Source organism: Anabrus simplex, chromosome 2, assembly GCF_040414725.1.
Source record: "Anabrus simplex isolate iqAnaSimp1 chromosome 2, ASM4041472v1, whole genome shotgun sequence".
Classification (NCBI taxonomy): Eukaryota; Metazoa; Arthropoda; class Insecta; order Orthoptera; family Tettigoniidae; genus Anabrus; species Anabrus simplex.
The window spans coordinates 632,599,871-632,623,149 of NC_090266.1; the positions used below are offsets into that span (position 1 = coordinate 632,599,871).

Consider the following 23,279-nt stretch of genomic DNA (forward strand, 5'->3'; position numbering starts at 1 on the left):
TGAGTGTGTTTCTCTCGCTTGTGCACATGCAGGTGATGTGGGAAGGGCGAGTCCATTTGCTGTGAGGTAAGGTAGGTATGTAACCAACGTGTGCTACCAGTGACAATATGACATTCCGTTTCATAGTGTCTCCACAGCAGTGTTGCCACTATTTATGCTCCAACCCTTGTATTTGTACAAAGTTTTTGATGTTAATTTTATAATTTGTTTTTTTTACCCAGAAAAGAAGCTGAGTAAGCAAAGTGTAACATTCCATTGAATTTGTAGAAAGTTTTTGATGTTAAATTACGAGTGTTTATAAATTTCATAATTTGTTTTTTACTAAAAATGAAATATTTTTTGTAATGGGAATAATGCAAGGTTCTTGGAAAGTCATTAAAAAGCATATTTTAAAAGAATAAAACAAATATTAAGACGTTTAAAATGTTAAGACTTGGTACAAACATATGTTGTAAAAAGTGCAATGCGCGAGAACTCGTGTGATGCAAGAGGGCCCGAGTACCGAAAGGTTAATTGAAGCCAGGGTCAATTCCTTCCTTCCTTCCTTCCTATCTTCGCCATAAGACCCTCTATGTCTGTGAAGCGTAAAACAGATGGTAAAAAGAAAAAGCCATAGACTAATAAGCCCTGGACCTTCCAGCAAGATTCTGTGCCAGCTCATAAGGAAAGGATGACTCAACAGTGGTTGCAGGCCATTTTACCAGATTTCATCTCCACTGCTGAGTGGCCTTCTGGTAGCCCCAATCTAAACCCTCCTGGACTTCAAACTGTAGTTAGTGCTAGAGGGAAATGATCTGCAAGAAACAACACCCTTTGCATGAAAGTTTGAAGTTCCTTGGTGGCAGCATTGGCATATTTCCTAATTGATACTGTCCGTTCTGTGAATAATGACCGGCCCAAATGTCTCCAAGTCTGTGTGCGTGTTAAGGGTAGACATCTTGCAGACTGATTGGTGTAATGTGTGTGTGTGTAACATATTCAAGAGAAATAGGAAAAGCTCAAAAAAAAAAAAAAAAAACATTTTCCAGTTATAAAATCGTTTGTGACTATTTATGACTAGGCTAGTTATATTATGGCTATATATTTTAATTTGAAATTGAGTGGTACCATTGAATTGAAGGATGATATCCTGCATATTTTTCCCCTTCTGAAGGTAGGAAACTGCTATTCTCAGATAAACTTATGAAACATGGGAAAAATCTTGTTTCCACTTTCCCACAAATACTGTAATATTTCATAAATTAGGCTTCATGAATAAATAGTTAAACCTTCTGCCACTTTGTTTGCTCCTTCTGTAGTGATTAAACATTGGCCACATTTCATTGCAGGGTGATGTAAGGTGATGTCATGAAAAGCCATTTGCGATCCAAGACAAAGTTCGACTAACGATTTCCACATATTCGTTAGTTTCATCTTTTAGTGCCATGTTTTCTTTGTTTTCACTTGGATATACAAATGGTTATTTTATGAAATGGAGTTTAAGAAGACACATTTCAGAAATAGTGTTAGGAATATACAAATTATAGAAGTCGTTTGGCATTGGATAAGAAAATTGAGTAAAGATAAAGGTATTTTTAAGGAGCAGGGGAAAGTGGAGTGATTGGTTTAGAGAATATGATGTTACCGCTTTGATTCCCCACTAATCAAAAGCGGAGACAAGTGATGAAAACTTTGTTCAGGTCATAGGATACTGGTATACGGTTTTCTGTGGCACAAATTTTTCTTGTCTGCTTACAGCGATTATTTTAAACAGTAGATAGCTTGATAGACATTGGTGTTACTGTTGTGTTAACCCCAGCTGGATTTGTAGGAACACCTCAAAACACTTCACAGAATAAATACATTAACAGAGAAGCTAATTAGAGCATATTTCCCCTGCGGTTTTCTGTAAAATGGAAATATTGCTTTCTGAAATAAAGAATTAAAAATACAAAGTACATTTTATTTTCTGTTATGCTGTTGTAGATAACCATTTTTTAAAACATTCTGTACCAAAGAAACTAATAGAATTATATGGAAAGACCCAAAGGGAAGCACTTGTTTAGGACACCTTCAGAGGTCCTCAGTCACAACTGAACAGTGTTTTTTAATATGCACTCTAATGCTTGTTTCACGATTTCCTGTAAACCAATGTTTCTAGAAACACACTAGGTGAATTTTTGAAGTCCATTTACTTCTTCTTAATGATTGTGAATGATGACAGAGAAAATGGACCATTTCCAACAAATTCTAAATCCCATGTAATATAAATTTTACATCTATATTGGCAGTGTAATCCCTTATTTGACTAGTCCTGTGTATCTGACATAATTTTTCAAAAACTTTATTTGAACATTTGATTTCTCTGAACCTAATTGCACTAGCAGCTTGCGGGCTGAACCACAGACAATTTTCTTTTGGAAACAAGGGATTTTGCGAGTCCCCCGCCACAAACCTGAACGTTGACATGAGTGTTGTCCTTTTACACTCTCTTCCTTTTAGTATCCCTGCCAAATGTAGTGGGTTCCAACGAAACATGTTGCATAAAGAAAAATACTAAGTTGGAACATGCTTAAAATAAATATGTCTGGACAGTGTAATTAAAAGTATAAAAATTATGTGGAGCAAAGTTTAGTATTAAACTGAAATATTTGTAAACATGTGAAGTAGCATTTCATTAGCTTCATCCCACCAGCTGCTACTGCCGAATTGTAAAAACATTCCTTTCATTATACATACTATAGTACCTTTCCCTAATATTTTTACTCTGATACTTAGAATAATTTTCTCTACCCTGCCAAAAACTTTACTCAGATGGGCACATTGTGTTCGGCATTATTCTGGTAAGCTACTGCGGAACCAGTTTCAACTGGCCTTTCATTGTGCAACAGAGAGAGGAAATACTGTGATTTTGACTTCATGGTTAGACTGTTATGTTTAAAGATGTTTAAGAATCCAGAAACCATGAATGATACCAGCTTATTTTCATAGAGTTGTGTTAGATGACAAATGAAAATAATTCCAGAATTTATATAATCAGGGTCTTTTTTTGCTGTCCATCCCTTTTGTACATCATAATAATTTTTTTAATTCAGTTCTTACAAATCTTGGTTTGAAATTCAGGTTAGGCTTATATGAATATTGGTTGCAAAAAAATGCTTGTTTAACATTCTATAGTCATCCTACCAACAGTTTGATAGATAGTAAAAGTATTTAATTGAAATTGTAGTAAATTATCTTGCACTGCTGATTTTACTTCCTTGTTTCAAAAAGGTCAAATAATGATTTTTTTCTGTATTCTTTGAAATTCTTGTGAACTGAAAGGAATTTAAGCTTGTTGTTAAGCTGTGTTTTCAAACTTAATTCTTTTGGTCTACTTCCAGGAGCTGGAGAATCGGGAAAAAGCACCATCGTGAAACAGATGAAAATCATTCATGAAACTGGTTACTCCCGAGAAGAATGTGAGCAGTATCGTCCAGTAGTTTATAGTAACACGATTCAGAGCTTGATGGCAATTATAAGAGCAATGGGGCAATTACGAATTGATTTTGCAGATCCCGGCAGAGCAGTAAGTATTATGATGTCAAATAATTGCTTCATGAATGCTGTTATATGTAAAATTTCCTGGAACTAGGAGGGAAAACTATCCATATTTAAGATATTTAACTATATTATTTGTGTGTTGAGTTTATAATTGTGTGCTTTAGAACCCTCTATTTTCTTCTTTGACCAAAAGTTGATGGCAGGTGGCTCAATTGTTAAAAATGTGTTCAAATTTGTTTAACAGAAGTGTGTGAGACAGGAGAGCACAAAATCTGTGTTGAACCATGATCTTTGAATAAATGGGACTGTGCATGAATTCATCTTTCGACTAGTACTCACATAATTCTGATTGGCTGTTCCAAGTTTTAAGCATATTTAATCCAAGAAATATGTGCATTTAACCCTAGAACGGTCGGGCTGGGTCTGTGGGACCCAGTAGTACGCATTTTCGTAATAGCTACAAGGTCGCAGCACCTGCAGGTTTGGAGTGCCCTATAGCTTCCTGAAACATTCTTCAGAATGCGCTGCAGCAGTAAACCGGAAGCTTCATCAACGAGTCTTTGTCTATAACCGTTGCAAAGTAGTCATGGGTCTCTCAAACCCGGCCCGACCGTTTATGTAACGTTTGTGTTCCAACATACTAGTGGATTTTGCGTGTGATATATTAGTTTCTTTTAGGTTTTGTGGAGTGTACATTGTATAATTATTGAACAGACAATAGAAATCATTATACAGTAGAAACTTTAACAATGGCATCACGAGCAACTGTGTCTAGGCAGGAAATAGAGAGGATTTTATGTGACGAAGACTGTGAATTTGATGATTCTGATGCTGACCCAGATTTCATGATGAACAGTGAACATGATTCTAATAGTGAATTAAGTGACGGTATTGGGGAAGAAACAGATAATATCGACATTCCAAACATCCGCGAAGCCATTATTTCCAACAACAGTGCTTATAATGCTCCAGGCACAAGCTGCAGGTACGTTCCAGATGAGGGTAATCCCTGTCGTTATTTTGTTGGTAAAGACAATAAGACTAAATGGAAGAAAGACAAATTCCCACAAAATGTCCGCACACAAAGCCACGATTTAGTTTCCACTCATTTACCAGGACCTGTAAGGGATGCTATGAATGTGCATACTCCATTAGAATCGTGGTCATTATTTTTCAATGAACCTCTTATAGACTTGGTAGTTGGTGCAACTAATATATTTATACGATCTGTTACATCTAACTACAAGAGTGACCCAACAATGTGCAGAGAAACTACAAACAAAGAGATCATAGCTTATTTTGGTCTCTTATATCTTGCTGGCACATTACATGGAAGTAAAATGAATATTGAGGACTTTAGGGGTTACAGACGGAACAGGAATTGAAGTATTTAGAGCTGGTATGTCTCTGAAAAGGTTCAGGTTTCTTACACGTGTTATTCGATTACTCACTTCCAGAATTTGTTACTATCGATGAAATGCTAGTACCATTTCGAGGGAGATGCCGATTTCGGATGTACATCCCCTCTAAGCCATCAAAATATGGTATAAAAGTCTTCTTGATGGCTTGTGCTAAGAGCTATTACGTTAAAAACTTAGAAGTTTATGCTGGAACTCAACCAGAAGGCCCATTTCGTGTTAGTAATAAGCCTGACAACGTTGTCTTACAACTAGTGGAACCAATAAAAGGCAATGGTCGAAATGTAACAGTAGATAATTGGTTCACCTCTTACAGCCTTACGAAGAAACTTCTAACAGAAAACAAACTTACGCTTGTTGGTACTTTGAGGAAAAACAAGTGTGAAATACCAGGGGAATTCCTTGCAAAGAAATCAAAAGAACAATATTCAAGTATGTTTGGATTTCAGGAGGAGGTTACTATGGTGTCGTATGTGCCAAAACGTAACAAATGTGTAATTCTACTTTCCTCTATGCATCACATGGCAGAAATTGATGAAGAAAGCGGTGTCAAAAGGAAGCCAAAAGTCATCACTTGCTACAATGACACAAAGGGTGGCGTTGATGTAGTGGACGCTATGAGTGCAGAATATACAGTTGCTAGAGGAACAAGGCGCTGGGCATTATGTTTATTCTTTGCTGTACTGAATATCACTGCCCTAAATGCATATGTTACGCTAAAATCCAACCTTGTGGTTATGAAAAGGCGTGTGTTCCTCAAGGAGCTTGCAAAATCACTTGTGCAACCGTACATGGCAGAGCGAACACACCAAAGTTTTCTGCCTCGAGAAATTCTACTTCTGGCTGCGAGACTTTGGGGGGCAGCTATTGAAAATAGAGAATTGCCGGAGCCTGGGAAAAGAGGTAGATGTCATATGTGTAAGGACAACAAGACAAAATACTTCTGCAAGATCTGCAAAGTTTGGGTTTGCCTGACACATGCGGAAATATTGTGTGTAAACTGCGTTAACAATTGAGGAACTTCACCCGAGTGTAATTGGTTAAAATATTGAACCTAAGCCACTTTTTCTTAGGCATTTGGATAACAAATACGTTCATTTGCGTAAAACAGTATTATCAAACTGACATATCAAGTGGCCTTTATTTGTTGCGATTTTTTTAATATACATTACTTTTTCCAGCTAAAGTTTTAAGCTTATCTTCCTTTTAAGTTCTTTTTATCAATAAAACAATGCAGAAATATAAAATTGAGTTAAAGTTATTGAGAACATTCCATAATAATATTCAATGTATTATATTGTAAAAATAAATAATTTTAAAAAGTTTTATGGACGTTAAGGTTTTGGGTCTACCAGACCCAGCCCGACCTTTCTTGGTACATTTTCCACCCGACCGTTCTAGGGTTAATTTACATCAGGTTCTTTCCACGTCTAATCCTTGAAGTGGTACTAACCATTGGATGAGTGATCGCAAAGGTATTTCCTCATCGGAGTGGATAAATGCACTTAAAATGTCTGCCAACGTCTCGGCAGCTCATGCATTCCGTGGCAGATGGTGCCGCCATCCAGGCTGTGGCGAGACCGGAACACTAGAATATGTGTTGGTTATCTGTTGAAAGGGAGTACTGCAAAGAAATAACTGACTCCGTAAAGTCAGATCATGTATACCCTGCGCATTACGCGAACTGAATTGGCAACTTTATGAAGAAGTCCGCTGTGTATCCTCCACTGGATCTACCAGGAGAGCTGTCATTGTTGCAATCAATCCCTGCTGGTACAGCTGTGGTGCTAGACCCTGAGGTACACTGAAAAGTATACAGGTCAGGAGCAGAAGTTTGACACAGAGAAAATGACTATGAAACTGCATCCCCTACTTCATCCCACACTACAACATACAACCAGACAGTTGGTCTGTTAAGAAGCTGATGTTCCGTAGGAGAGGCAGTATGACCAAATATACGTGGAGCATCTTGAAGGAGAATGCAGGATTGGGCATAGCATTTTTTTAAGACATCACAGTCGGCATAATCAAGGACTCTTTGAACATCCTTCATCATCAGTTTTCATGATTATGTCTCAATCTCTAGTTCATTTCTCATCTTTTAACTTTGTTTTCCAATTGAATTAGAGTGTCTTTACTTTTATATATACCTTTTTCCTTCAGAATGTTAAGGCGGCATATTGTATGTTTGTCAGCCTTTCTAGGTTTTTTTTGCTGTCATATTTTTACAAATATCTCTTATATGTCCCCTTTATGTCACTGTCATTAGAAGTCATGGGTAGCTCTACAGGAGGCAGCGAAGAGCTATCTTCAAACTTGCTCTTGCATCACTGTGGTCACCCGTACTTTCAATGTAATTTACACTGTCATCAAAGCCCATAAACTCATTGTGTGTCTACTACACACCAAGGCCGTAATTTGGGCGTCTGAAAGTGTGTTCCAACGTGAAATTCTTATTCCAGATGGGCAAATTTCATCTGGTTCAGCCATTGTTTGCATTACCGGCAGAGCACATGGGGAGTCGATAAGCATGTTTGGGATAATCAATTATTTCTCAGCTTTAATTGATCACATTACCTGAAGATTGAAAAGTTTAGCTAAAGCCTCAGTAGATGTCTGGCAAGTACTAAGTGACAAGAAAAGGAATGAGCTTAACGTGTAGAGAAATAATGCAGTTGTTGCGAAATCTCTCACAGTAACACGGATCATTTTCGTCTCTAGTTATGACTTTTTTGATAAGTCATAAATTTTCGTAACATCTGTGTCGGTGCAACATAAAGCCAGTTGTAAAAGGAAAAAGTCTTCCAAGGACATATTTGGCTTGCCTGCTACAAGTCTTTCTGTTTAACATCAATGGACAACTTGTGCATTTGAGTGTGAGATGATGATGATGATGATGTAGGAGTTGGCTCATAGTCTACTTCTGTCGAATAACATCAAGGGGTCTGCTCAGTGCTTAACCTCTTGACATATCCCTTTGTCCTGGCTCTCGACTGCACTCTGGTACAAAGACGGATCTCTCCGTCTGTGCGTAGTGTTTATTTCCGGTCCTGCTCCAAGCCAGTTTCCTTTGTGAAAGGATTTGATATTAGTAAGATAACCCCTTGACAGATGGGAGCACTGTTTTATTCCATTGATGCATTCGGTAAACACGTCTGTGCTGTTATTCCATGGAAAGAATAACCTGTATCTTAGCAACCTCATCGTAAGCGAAATGGAGGGTCCAATAAATAAAATCATTAAGTCCATTTTTTGACAAATAAAGATAATACATCCATCCAGACCAAAATTTCCTGCTCTTTTCAAATCTCCAATCAGTTTCAACGATAAATAACCCTAAGTCTATGTAACTTGCATAAGTATAATTCGTACTTTCTAGTAATTAAATTTAAGAAATCCGTAAGTCCAAAGAAATCCCCAAGTTCACTCAGTGCAGCAAAATAAATCCCCAAGTCCACTCAGTGCAGCAAAATAAATCCCCAAGTCCATTCAAGGCAACGAAAGAAATCCCTAAGTCCACTAAATCCATTGAAATAAATCCAACATTTCCCTCTTCCTATCCTAGATATTGTTGTCAACAAATACACTCTGCCAACTCATTTATTGCTCAACAATCAAGTCAGAGGAATAATACTGCTTAGTAGTGTGTTTGTAACACTCCCATGTGTAGCGAGGAAGATGTCGAAGTATGTGTTAGGTGCAGATGAAATAGGTATGTACAAGAAACTCATAGTTATGCTTTATTCCACTTCATTCACATGGTTTTACTGAAAGTTTAGACTATAAAAGTATCTGTATACAAACATATTTCATCTTTCGGTTTAATGTTCAGAGCGAATATTGATGGACCTTGAGGACACCTCCAAAGAACACGACAATGAATCTGTGTGAGAGACTACAGAGCAAGCCGAGATATCCACCGTTATTCAGTTACAAGAAGACAATGGAAATATGGAAGAGAGTGGCTTGAGAAAAGAGGGTATCTTGTACACTGAAACAGGAAACAGCCAGGCATCAGTTGTTTTAGAAGAGATGGTAACTGGTATATTTTCTGCAGAAAGAGAGGATGATAATTTACCAGGTCAGTAAAGAAAATTCACTTTGCAATATAGTATTTACCTCCCCAAGTTCATTTGCCATAATTCAAAATTAAAGGGTTATCTTTTGTGGTATTTACGCTTAAACATTCTTGTGTCTTTTGTTGCAGAGCACGAGAGTCCTGTTCATCAACAAAGCAAGAAATCTGTGACGGCCAACGTTGATTATAGATCATCAGGTACTGCAGGTGGTATGAAAAAGAGCACCGTTACAGAAGGAGAATGTAACGACAGTGTTGATATTCAAAGTGTTAAGAACGTGAAAGTGGGCAAGAAAAGAAAGCTTGATGTAAAAAATTGGGAACAAAATAGGAAAATAGCCAGTAACACAAAGGGTATACAAAGGGGGATGGGGAACATTCTTCCATGCCGGTGCAAGTGTGCTAGTAAATTATCAGTGCTTGACAGAAAAAAGTTGTACGACAGATTTAACAGTCTGCAATCACACATGGAGCAGAACATATATTTACAAGGCTGTCTGCAGTTAATTCAAGCAAAAAGACATTGTCCAAGGGTATCTGATATTCCTTCCCGTCCTAGGAGAGTTTTCAGATATTCTGTAACTGTAGACAACAATCAAACAATTTCATTGTGCCCCTCTGCATTTCCTGCTTTTTTGGTATTAAGCAGGATCGTCTGGTAGCAAAAGTGCAGATCAGCTATGTGTTAAGAGGATTTTTGATAAAGTAACAATAGTGTACCCTGTACCAGGACACAGTATGATGCCTATTGATTCAGATTTTGGAGCATTCGAGCGATATAAGAAGAAGTCTGAAACAGTTTATGGTCCTGAAAAGTGTGTGAAAATGGTAAAGGAGTGTAAGAAGAACCCCTTTGATGTTGTGTTCGTGCAAAAATCCCTCACAGGTAGTTCTGAAGATCCTAGGAAAGAGTCATTCCTGTCCTACACTATCAGGAAATGTACAGGTGCATATTAAAGCCCAGTTTGCCACGTATATTGAAATGTCGTCGGGTTGTTTTCCAAGCAGGGGGAGAGATGCTATTATCTGAAGAGACCAACGGGACAGGCTTTAACACTTTCAACACTACCATATTTTAACATGGATCCTGGCTGTGAACTGGATCTTTTTGCTAATTTTAACACGTTATTATGAAACAGCGAAACATATTACGTGCCTGATTTTGTACCGTATGAAGGTGTCAACCATCCAAAATGAAGATGTTAATCAACAAGTGAATATCTGAAGTAATTTAATTATACTAGTCTTATGAAAAACATGAAAAAAAGTACAGAAAAAAATTTTTACATTCAGGTTATACCAATAAGCTTGCTCAAACAATAAAAAATAATCATTTAATGCGACTACTTAGGCCACAAATAAACACAAATGCAGTGGAATAAAATATTTACCTATTTAGGAATAGTTTGTTTTCGTATGGTAGTCCTGAAGACATTGGACTATTCAGTCCTACTTTGCACTCCTTGCACCACCATCTACTCTCTTTACTGATGCACCTACCACTTTCCTTCTTGCCCCTGTCTGAGCATACCTTGCAGTAACGAGTAGCATTCACTTTATTGTTCGTTGGAGGAACCTTTTCTGGAAAATGGCGAGCAAAAGTCTTGTCAACACTGGGGGAAGGAGTAGGTTCTAGCCGTGAGATGTCTCCTCCTCCTTTAGCTGCTAACCGTGAACTGATCACTCTCATGTAGTCCACAAGAGATATCTTTGATTTTGAGATCTCTTTATTTAGAATGAAACCATTCACAACAGACATAAGGAACGAATGGAAGAAGAGCTTTTTCCATCATTTCATTGTCTTCCGTGCAAATGGGTAATAACTGTTCAGATGATCTAGCAGATGTTCCCAGCACAGGCGAATCATCAGCCTGCGTCTCTTCGTCTAAACAAAAAAAAATAAACCCAAATTTCTGTAGGCGAAGTATTTCTATCGTTTGTATTCGAAGTAAAATAATACAGCTAAACACTTACGTTTCAAAGTGACGTAATAAATAAAAATCTTACCTGAACTGTCGCTTGATACGTTATCCGGTTCGAAAGCAGGGCCGTCATCGCTTTCATCCATCTCTGAACCTGCTTCTACCGATAAAATATCCAAAATATCACTATCATTGAGCTGGCATGAAGACATGTTTACACAGTAACACAGCTGACAGCGTGACAGATTTGGTGCGCGCAGCACACGGCACACCGAGTGCTTTGGTAGAGGTCACGGCAAGGAGAAAATACCCTGTTTATCGTTTCAGTTCAAAATTCCCAATAACTGTTGTATTCTAGTGGTCACTAGATGAAATATTACCTCCAACCAAGGGACGGGAACTGTACGTGCTACGTGCAGCTGGATATAAACACACGAGAAAATCACACCCGTATCACATACGGGCGCCGCCCAGATGCAGGAAACCAGCGCGCCCGTATCCCGTATGGGCATAGTGTTGAAAGTGTTAAGGAGGTGTCACTGTATAGATATGTGTATCTAAGAATAGCCTGCTGAATTTGAGACCCAAGCAGAAGTACAGAACGTACTTGCCATTGAAGGAGGGAAAGGTGAAGGACTTAAAACACATGCTCCAGTATGTGTCAGTAAGTGACAGATTGTCTTATAGCAGTGTGTTTCAAACTACTGACTCCAGTCTTAATAGTTCTGATGAAATGGGTGATGTGGATGAGTACGAGTGACATTTGAAGTCCAAAAATTAACAGGAAAACATTTTACAAACCAAAAAAAAATCACTTAATCCATGAGTGTATTTTGCATTTTATAAACTATATTTCACTACTAATAACAGCTTTTAGTTACGTTAAATAATAGTTGATATGTATATTTCCATATAACAGAAAATTGGATTAGAGAAGTGAAAAATATAGATTTTGTGTAAGTTTGAAACTTTGTATTTCATTTCCTGAAAAGTTGAAAAAACGGACTTAGAGATTTTATTTATTGGACCCTCCAAATCGGGGCTGCCTCACCGTCGAGTGACAAAGCGATTATAAGGGAATTTTTAGAAGAGAGTGACATTGATATAGAAATAAGTAACGAATAATTTAGTGAAAGTAGTTTGTGTGACAGTGACGTGAGTGCTGGTAGGGGTGAACAGAGTGCTGTTTTGCCATCAGATGTGTCCCTGAATTTTAGGCCTACATCTGATGGCATACCAACGGCTTCTAATCATCTTTTACACGGTAGGTAATGGTACTGGGAGCATGTAAGTAATACTTCAGAGTATCAATCATGCACTGCAACTGATGAAATAAATAGTGTTGTTCAAAGGTGCCTAGGACAATGTCCTAATGAACTGCAAGCTGTGAACAAATTTCTAACAGCAGACTTTTGGGACCATCTAACCAAAGAGACAAATGCTTCTGCAAGTAAATGTCTTGTATCAGTTGCTGAGGATATAAATCGGGTAATGTCATATGAAAAGGAACACTGGTTTCCTGGATGAAATGAAGGCCCATTTTGCTCTGTGTTTCCTAACATCACAAAATAAGAAGCCCTTACTCCAAGACAATTGGTGTAAGCGCAGGGTAATGGAGACTCCAATTTTTTGAGAAACCATGCCTTTCAAGATGTTCAAATCTATAAATAAATTCCTCTACTTATCTAGTGATGCCCCTGAAACTGCTGGTGATAAACTTAGGAAAGTAAGGCCTATGCTTGATTTAATTATAGATGGATTTCAAAGGGTCTATGTGCGTGGAAAGAAAGTGTCTGTAGATGAAAGTCTTATGTTCAAGGGTAGGCTTTCATACATACAGTATAACCCATCAAAGAGAGCCAGGTTTGGCATCAATATATACAATGTATGTGCATCTGATAATGGGCACTGTTGGAACTTCAGAATTTATACTGGGAAGGAGAATGGCAGTGAAGAACCTACAGTGGGATTAATTTCAAGTGAAAAAGTAGTAATGGAAATGTGTGGAGAGCTTTTGGGTTGCTTGAGAACGCTGTACATGGACAACTGGTACAGTTCACCAATATTATTCAGAAATCTACTGGATAATAAGACTTATGCTATGGGAACAGTGAGACCAAATAGGAAGTTCCAAGTCCAAGGAACTCAGCAGCACAAAGCTGAAAAAGGGGAACTCACCTTCATTTCCAGTAATGGGGTTTTGGCTTTGAAATGGGTAGACAAGAAGGTGGTGCACATGCTCTCTACACAACATAGCAGACCAGATTACCTTGAAGTGGTAAAGTATGATGGGAAGAATCTTGTTGTTGACTACAACTGTGGAATGGGTGGTGTTGATTGCCATGACCAGAGACTCGCATCATTCCCCTTGATGAGAAAGTATGTAAAAGGATACAAAATAATATACTTCTGCATACTAGACATAACACTTCTGAATTCCAACATCATTCATCCCCTTCTTAACCCTGACAAGAAGCGAGTAGGCTGTACCAGCTTCCGGATCAATTTGACCGAACAGCTGTTGGCAAGTGTGACCTTGCCTAACTATCCAAAACGAGGACATCTAAGCCCTGGGGATACACCACTGAGATTTCAGGGGAGGTGCTGGGGACACTTTCCAACCAAAATACCTCCAACAACGAAGCAGGTTATCCCATCATGGAGGTGCAAAGTTGTGTGACACGGGGTCTGCGGAAGGAATCATTTGAATGCCACCGGCGCAAGGTGGCGCTCCACGTAGATGACTGTTTTATTATCTACCATACACACAAAGATTTTACTAAGTACATCCGGCAGTAGTTTGGATATTTCCTGTCATTAGGTTGCTGTAAAACATGCTTTTTCGGCGTTGGTGAAAATGTAAAGTAATGAAAATAAATGGCACACCAAGGCATAAATAAGTTCAATTAAATGGTATGTGAATGGGTTAATATTGCCATACTATGGACAAATCACCATCAACATTGTCATATACCGTCACTCCATATGACCTCTGCGGAGAGGTTGGGAATTGAATCCGGGGTTTCTTTAGCACGCAGTCCTATCCTGATGGCCAACATTCTGATCGTGAAATTTTTTTTCCACCGACAGAACTCAAACTGATTAACCGAGGTGCCGGACCATATAGACTTGGTGCCTTAACGATGTAGGCCATTGTTTGTACTAAAAATATTAAACCAAGTACCACGCATTTTTTTTTTTTTTTTTTTCAGTTGTTTGTTTAATCATTTATATTAAATATTTAGAGGAAGCTGAACATTAACCATCTTCACTTTTAAAGTTTCTTTTATATCGGCAGTAATTTCTGAGATAATCATGTTTTGTTATGATTTGTTTGACAACTCCTTTTCACAATATGATTTATCCAAATTGCTAAACCTTAAACTGAGAGCTTTTGCAGGTTACAAGATAGGTGGTGTAAAGTTTTTATTGGTGGACAAGGAGCACATTTGATGCCGAGTTGAAGCTTTCCATGTGTTAAACTACTGTTATGTTCTTTGTCCTGGTTGGACCCAGTACTTTTTCAACAAACATTATGTGCATGTTGCCAACATTTCAAAAATGTCACAGTATTCTTTATGAAGATGATTGTTCACCTTGGGTCAAGTAGTAGTACATCAGTCCCCTTCATAAATAATACTTTGGTGTTCAAAACTACAGTACTTTGAAGGATGTGATGTTATAGGTGGTGTAACGAAGTTGCTTATTGGAAAGTGAGATGTGGAGGTGGCATGTTGCACTCCTTAGAGACAATAAAAGCTGATTTTTCATTTTAGCTGTCATTTAAATTTCCTTAATCATTCCTACATGGTGCCTCTTATACAGTAGGTCTCCAGTCACTAATGGATTATCTCCACTGTGCTCCAGAATCTCTTTCATTAACACATTGAACACTGTGCCCTAAGAATGCTTGGGCTCCCTTATTTAATGTTCTTAAATTATAAATCATGTTGGAAACATATGTGTCTCTTCTGGTAAACGTGAATGATAGTGTTACAGTTCCTTATACTGCTGCTAGATGGGACATCTGACCCTTACCATATAGATTACAGGTAAAATCTAAAACGAAACTGAACATTAAAACTATGTAATGTTATAAGAGGAATGTGGGAAAAGAAATGAGCATGAAAACAGAAGATTGTAGTATTTTTCTTTAATATTGTATATTGTAAAAATCTAGCTGCATGTATTATATTATGGTTACAGTAAATGAATATTCTTTCCCCAAATGGTGGTCATCCATGACTGGGAGAGAAGAGCATTCATTTATTCACTCATTCACTCACTATGTCTCGCCAACAAAGTATTGTGTTGTGAAGTGTGTGCTGTCCGATTTGGTCATTGTGCAGTGGTTACTCAGAGTTGTAGGTTAGTTGCGACTCCATTTGACTTAAATTTTTTCCCTTCTCGAACAGCCTGATGTGGCGTAAATAGCCAGAAGGAAAAATTGTCGCAAATGTAAATTTGAGGATTTTAATTCATTGTGAGCATAGGAAATCTGAGGGGACCAACAAAAAATGTTGCAGACAACTGGAAAACGTTGAATACGGGAACGTAAAAGAGGGTTGATACTGTATTACAAAATAAAGTTCCCAGCAGGTGTCTTTGTTTTTGTGTGCTAATCTTGAGAACCACTGAACGAATTTTGATGCGATTTTCATCATTATATAGATCAGAGGTGCTCAGTTCGGCACCTGTTGAGGCTAGCCCATTGCGGCCCGTCTGGCCTGGTGTAAATGAGGGCAGCTTACGGGAAGCATACGTCACAGTGAAGCGAGAGAGCGAATACACTTTACAGGGAATGGAGCAGCGACGTTGTGATTATGAAGCTTTCCTCCATTACTCAGTGAAATGCTGGTTGGGGTACAGTATTTAAAAACAGACCTTTTCAATGTATTTTGGTTTGATTCATATTGTGCTCAGTATAAAGTCAGTTTTATTTTGTTATATATATTCAAAGAAATCTAACACTTTATAATTTTTGTCTTACAATCTACAAAGGTAGAGGGATTAAGCGTACAAGCTACGATTTACAATTCCTTGGATGGGAATGACAGTATTTCCAATTTAGAAAAAGTAAATTCCTGTTATTCATTAAGTAAAAATGTGTATCTACATAATTCAACAAGTTTACTGCTTGATTTTGCACAATTGTGTAGTGTGTGACTTTACCTGTTCACTGAATTTCTGAAAATTGTATTTCCTTAAGTTAGGTACCATTCCGGTATTTGCCTGGAGGAGAAGTGGGAAACCACGGAAAACCACTTCCAGGATGGCTGAGGTGGGAATCAAACCCACCTCTACTCATTTGACCTCCCGAGGCTGAGTGGACCCCGTTCCAGCCCTCGTACCACTTTTCAGATTTTGTGGCAGAGCCGGGAACTGAACCCGGACCTCCGGGGGAGGGGGAGCGCAGCTAATCACAGTAACCACTACACCACAGAGGCGGACTTGATTTTATTTTCACGGTTCATTAAAAATTTTATTTGCCTTCGAGAAAAAAATATGTCTGAACATTGAAGTAATTACCTCAGAAATGCCATTTGTCTTTTTTAGTTGCTGTAGTAATTCCCATTCATTCTTCAATAGCTGTTCATTTTTTTCCTTAAGTCGCTATTTTCTCTTTCCAACAGTAGTTCTTTCTTCTCAAATCATCGAACTCGTTAGTTCCATTTCCTCCGTTATAGCCCACCTTTTCTTCAGTTTCATCTTCCCTAAAATTAACATAGATAAGTTATTTATTCTTTCAGTTGAAGAAAAATGGAATGTTATATAACATTTAAACATGTATTCATTGTGTTTCTTCACTCACCTGTTGAAATCAGCAGCCGGCGATCTTAGAAGTTCAGCTACATCCTTGTGTCGATTTCTCTGGTTTCCCTCTCAACCCTCCTGCCACTATGAGGAGTTAATATATTTTCTCCTAGTGGTATAGTCTCATACATCCGGTTTTAATTCACGGCTACTTTTATTCCGAAAATTTAGAAGTTGTTGTCTTAAAGGGATTTCAAAGCACGTCATGGCGAAATAAAGCTAGCAAACTCGACCTAAAGCAATAACGTAATAACAAACTTTGTATTAACACAGCACGTATTGAATAAAGACAATAATAATTTATCGTGTATTATAAATACGTACCGTGTTTCACACTCAATTTATCATTGCGCCGAGAAGAGTTTTCCCACAGACTGGCAAGATCTTCGTTTTTCGGGAATGAAAAATACTTTGTGTATGATCACTGGGTTTTCTGTAGTAGCTTAAACAGCCTGCTACTGCATAGCCCGGCATTTTCAAAAGTGTGATCCGTGCAGATTAATGAAAAGAATAAAAGAGCTTCAAATCATGTACGGCACGTTTTTAATACATAACACATGTTTAACACATTAAAAATACAACCGCGACAAGCCATGTAGCCGCAGAGCCAGTTTCTCGCCGTGCTCCCCGTGTGACGTCACCTGCGCAGAAGCAACGCGTTTTCGTCTCTCTTACTGACACACCATTATACTCACATCACGGGTGACATGATTTCTAAGGTGGTTTGTATCAAAGTCGTCAAGAAAAATCCAGGAACTGTGTACACAAAAAAATTTCAGTGATTTTGAACTTTGGGCAAAAACAAAAGTGTTTAAAAAAGCAGTAATGAATGAAACTGTAAAAAACTTTGAACTGCCACGGTTGGGAATGACATCAAGATTGAAGCCTGAAAAGTGGGAAGATCCAAAAAAGATGATTCCATACCTAAAGGAAGAAAAAAACCTTTTTACACTGAATTAACACAGTAGCCATGGTTTGAAGAACACTGTTTACTTATTAAAACTTTTAATATTTGTATAATAATTATTATAGCCTATAGAAAAGTACTGTACACCACATTATTTTCAAATTAATTATTCATTTTTTCAACAACAAGGTTTTCAAGAACACTACGTTTTACTTAGGGTCTACTATTATTAAGACTTGAGTACTTGTTTTTTATGTTTTATGAATAAAATTGATTAAAATGTTATTTTCTCCTTTCTGTACAGAAATGGCACTAACCCGTTTTTTGTATTCGGTCATCATTTCAGGTTGATTACACAAACATTCCTGCTCCAATTTCGCTGGTGAGGTGCACAAGCGCTCGCCATTTCTTTCTGTCAGAGTAGAGATTCTTTTCCTCTACATCTTCCCATTTCACATTTTGGTCTTCTTACTGGTCTTTTCCCTCTCATTTCTCGGTCACAAACATTGTCCACCTAACTTACTGTCATGAAAATTCCGAAGAAATGTACATATACTAGGTTATGGAAATAGTTTATTTAGAGCAGTTTTGTAGTGTTTATATCAAAACGAAGAATGTCATCGGAGCTGCATTTGCACACTGTTGCAAAAATTGTTGCTGACTCTAATAATTATAGCCGGGCTGAGTGGCTCAGACGGTTAAGGCCCTGGCCTTCTGACCCGAACGTGGCAGGTTCGATCCTGGCTCAGTCCAGTGGTATTTGAAGGTGCTCAAATATGTCAGCCTCGTGTCGGTAGATTTACTGGCACGTAAAAGAACTCCTGCGGGACTAAATTCCGGCACCTCGGCGTCTCCGAAGACCAAAAAAGTAGTTAATGGGACGTAAAGCAAATAACATTATTATTGGAATAATTATAAGGATTTTATTATTGGTGATCACTCTTACTGCCTTCCCCTCAAAAACATGCGTATGAAAGTCTCATGTCTCTGGATGGTGAATACTCTGGTTGTTATTATTATTATTATTATTATTATTATTATTATTATTATTATTATTATTATTATTATTATTATTATTATATACACACAACTCATCACACCACTAACCATCACAGGATCATGCAAAGGTGAATACATCCCTCCACATGGGGTAGAAAAATATGTGTAAATATCTTCGTAGTATGTTAGTAATAATTATTATTATCTATATATTAAAAAAGGTTACTAAAAACAGCTTTGTTCAGTCTGTCCGGCCATTATACCGGGCTGGAATTCTCTCCAGAATTTCCTGCCAGTTAATCATCAGGCATTGTATGTTTCTAATTTCTGTTTGATTGGAGTAACCCTAAAATGAAATCACCACTTCAATAAGAGCCCCTATGGCTCAGGCGGAAGCACGTCGGCTTCTCACTGCTGGGTCCCATAGTTCAGATCCTGGTCGCTCCATGTGAGATTTGTGCTGGATAAAGCGGAGGCGAGACAAGTTTGTCTCCAGGTACTCCGGTTTCCAGCAACACTCCAATATCATTTCATCTGTCATTCATTAATCATTGCCCCAGAGGAGTGCAAGAGGCTTCGGCAGCTGGTACAGTTCCTATCCTAGCTGCTAGATTGGGGCTTCATTCATTCCTGACCCTGTCGAATGACTTGAAACAGATTGTGGATTTTTATTTTTATTTTCACCACTCGAATAATGCTGGCGAGGGATTGCCCTAGTCCGCAATGCATTCTTTACTTGGTTGGTTTCACAGAGTTAAGGAGTAACATCTTTACATAAAGATATCGGCGAAGCTAAACGATTAAAAATGACAGGCGTCTATAGGCAAACCTTCAGTTTCAACCAAACTTTACACATATGACTTCATATCTGGAGTAGAATACTGTAGGGTACGACACCCCTAGCACCCCTACGGTTTTGGGTTGGGAAGGAGTGACATGAAAGAAAATCATCGAAAATTACCAATATTAGTATCGAATCCATACCGTTTGGGATAGCTGAGATGAACGGTGATACTCTGGATGTCCTTTAAGTCTCCATTGTCATTGTGGGTGAAAAGGGGTGAAGAACAAAATGTCCAAGATTGCGTGTGTTTTTTTTTTTTCCTAGCATAGCTCTCAACCAAACTCGGTACACATGTGACTTATTATTTGGAGAAAAATATTGTGTGGATAAGACATTCGCAGTATGGAAAAATCATTGAAAAGTATTTGTCAGATCAATTCTTTGTGGGATTGCTGAGAAGAATTGTGACACTCTGGGTGCCATTTAAGTCCAGGTTCAGCTTCCATTGGCATGGGAGTCAGAAGAGTTGAAAAAGAAAATGTCCTAAATGACCAAGATTAGTGTTGAATCCACAGTTCTCTGGTTCGCTAGGCTAATTGGTGACTGTCCCAATTACAGTAGGAATTTTGTATATCATATTTACTGTATATCGCATAGCTTAAATACAATTTATCCCTTATATTTATTAATAGTTTGGATGGACTGGCTACTTCCCAGACTATATGGGCTTCCATGCGAAAGAAAATCATATAAAACTAAAACTTTTAATTAAACACACAACAATAACTCTAAAACGACAAAATAATTGGTAAAATATCAGTCAGCATCACAATAAGAAAATCTACAAAATTTCAATTGACACAAAGTTAACAGGTAATACAAATCCTAAAACTAACCATTCAAGAAAGTAACTGGCCAATGCACGATGCAATTTCATGTTAAGACACGTTATTTCACCTATTCATAGCGAATGCTGCCGAAGAGCACACGTCCTCTGGTTGTTGTTGTTGTTGTTATTATTATTATGATTATTATTTTACTTCACCTTTATTTTGTCCATAGTGCTTGTGACAGCTGGGAAGTGTAGCGACATCTGTTCTCGATTTTGTCTTTACTGGTACATTTTTTTATTTTACTAAATTTGCAGGAAGCTATATTACATATTTTCTACTAAAAGAAACGAGTTGATTATTATTCTTCATGATCTGAATTATGATAGTTCATGTTAGGAAGAAATTAAGATCTGTTAATAACCTCAGATACCGAAGGTCTACTCTGCATTCACACATTCATCTGTTAACAGCCAGTCACAGAAAATTAACATGCCGAGGCATGCGTGGAGGAAGAATGTGTTCATAACTTGGCCATGTGGAGATCATCAGCAGACAGTTGCATGAACTTGACCTTCCTGGAGCTCACTTCCTGTAACTTACTGCATTTGAAATATAAGAAATAAATATCGTCTTCTTCTAGTGCCTTATCCGTCATCGAACGTTGGCAATCATTTTGGCAGTTGTTATTTTTGTCGGTAGCTGCACGGAATATATACATTAAAAATAATATAATAAATATATTAAAGTAAAATAAATGTAACGGAAACTCTTTCGATTTTCCCCGTGATGATGGGCTCTACCTGGGATGAAATCGGATGTTGAAGATGGCACAAATACATACTGACAGTCCCAGAGGCAGTGGAAATAACCAGGAATACAAGCGTGTATAGCTTTCAAAGCTACTATTAGTTGTAAATTGCCTTATCTTAATGTTTCGCTAGTCATATATAGTCCATTAATAGACAGATGCTATTCACCTGCAACAAACTTGCATTGAGTTCCGTGCAGGTAGAGACCACCGGAGGACACTGCGATTGCGAGGGATAAAGTTTTCAGAAATGTAGGTACATACATAGGCTTGAGGACGAGAAGTGAGGGCTAGCGCATTCCCACCCGCATTCCTCGTGTAACTCTTTTTTCTTGCTCCTATGGATCACGTCATTCATATAATCTCATTAACTCCTCTGATGAGGATGACTTCACGAAGTGCATCCAGTTGTATAAGTTCGCTATGGCGATCATCTTGTGTCATACACAGCCCTGTACTCTCTCTCACTCTCTCAGATAATTTCTTAACACCAGAGTGTTCTAAGTGCAAGAACTCATACTCTTCAACTGTAAGGTCTTGCTGCTTGTTCTGACTCGTATAACGTCACCAGCAGTGAGTGTGTTAAAACAGCAGTTTACTTCATTCTTTTTTGAGATGTGTTATATTACTAATTCTTGTGATAATGTGTTCATCCAAATATGTATATTAATTTATTCCACAAGTAATTTGGCAGGCGGTCAGTCAGATATTTACAAACCTAAGATTTTATGTAGACACTAAACAAATTACAGTGGTAGTTTCCATATTTATGCTTGGTTCAAAATCCAGTTCAGCAACCTGTGACAAAGTTCGGTGAATAGTCCTGCACTGTCAACATAGATGAACAGTGCACGACAGTGACCTTACTGTCCTTCGAAATAGTCCCCTCCCATAACTATGCACTGCTGAGATCGGCGATACATGTTCTGGAAACTTTGTAGGAAGGCTTCCTTTGGGATGGTGTTCAAAAGCCTCGTCACATTTCTTTGGATGTCAGGAATATCGTCGTGTTGATTATCGTTTTGATGCTTGACTTTACGGTTCTGACCTTTTTTCCGACAAGGGGATACCAGAGAACGCCATTCCAGGCTTTTGATATACAATGATAAAGTTTTTTTATGAATCCACCTGTTCAATACATTATAATGTTGTCACATTTAAAATATCTTCATTAGTTAAAGTTATTGTTATTATTATTATTGTATATCAACAGACTTCAATACGGATTAAAACATGAGATTAGTCATTTGCAATTCCAGGCTTTGTCGTTTCGTTTCAGGGTCGTACCTGAGACACCAGGTTTCATCCTCAGTGACAACACAGTTCAAGAAATTTGGTATCACATCCGCTGTTTTGACAAAATCCTGTGAAGTCTCTAAACGTGCCTACTTCTGATCATCAGTAAAGTGATGTGGCACAAGATAAGAACACGTTTTCCTCTTCCCTAACTTCTGGATAACGATTTGTCGCACGGATTCACGGTTAATCTACAGTTCATCTGCTATCATGTGCACAGTTACTCGCTGATCGTTCGTGATTAATGTCCTCACCTTTTCAGAGTTTTAGTCACTCACGGCGGTCGCCGGTCTTCCACTTCGGGGGTTGTCGTGAACACTTACCCGGCCTCCTCGAAAACGGGCGAACCACTCGTGCACACACTTCAAGGACAGTGCTTGATTTTCATGAACACGTACTAGCATCGCATGCATTTCTTTTGGTGTCTTGCCAAGCTTAAAACACAAATGTACATTGATCTTTTGGTCATTCATGTTCCTGTTCGCAGTTCAGAACCAAAGCACTAAACACACACTGTGTCAAACAGGTCTTACACGGCACACACTCGATGCTCAACTGAATATCATTGGGAGCAGGTGGTCAAAACCTGCAGGTGCAGCGTTGCATGTCGCTAATGTTGCTGAATCGATCGTTCTGACTTCATTCACCAAACTTTGTCACAGGTTGTATTACATCTCCTGTAATTAATAAACACAATTGAGCTGTTTAAAATTATAATTTTATGTAAGTAAATAGATTAATGTTGTGTTCTCATTATTTGTCTATTATATTAAACATACCAGAATATTGCAAATTTTCTACAGTGTTCTGAAGAAAATAATAATGCTACTGGTTTCGTGTGTCACTAAGTAAATTTTTATGGTTTTTTAGAGAAGAACAAACTATTCTTTATTCAAAT

General features: G+C 38.0%; 1 protein-coding gene across 2 annotated transcripts in view; it reads left to right on the forward strand.

Annotated features, from left to right (window-relative positions):
* Galphai (G protein alpha i subunit) overlaps window positions 1–23,279 on the forward strand; it is a 127,121-nt gene that overhangs the window by 34,689 nt on the left and 69,153 nt on the right. For both annotated transcript variants that reach the window (XM_067141084.2, XM_067141085.2), the window contains exon 2: window positions 3,363–3,547. In XM_067141084.2, the coding sequence (XP_066997185.1) occupies window positions 3,363–3,547 (185 nt within the window). The remainder of the gene's footprint in view (window positions 1–3,362; window positions 3,548–23,279) is intronic.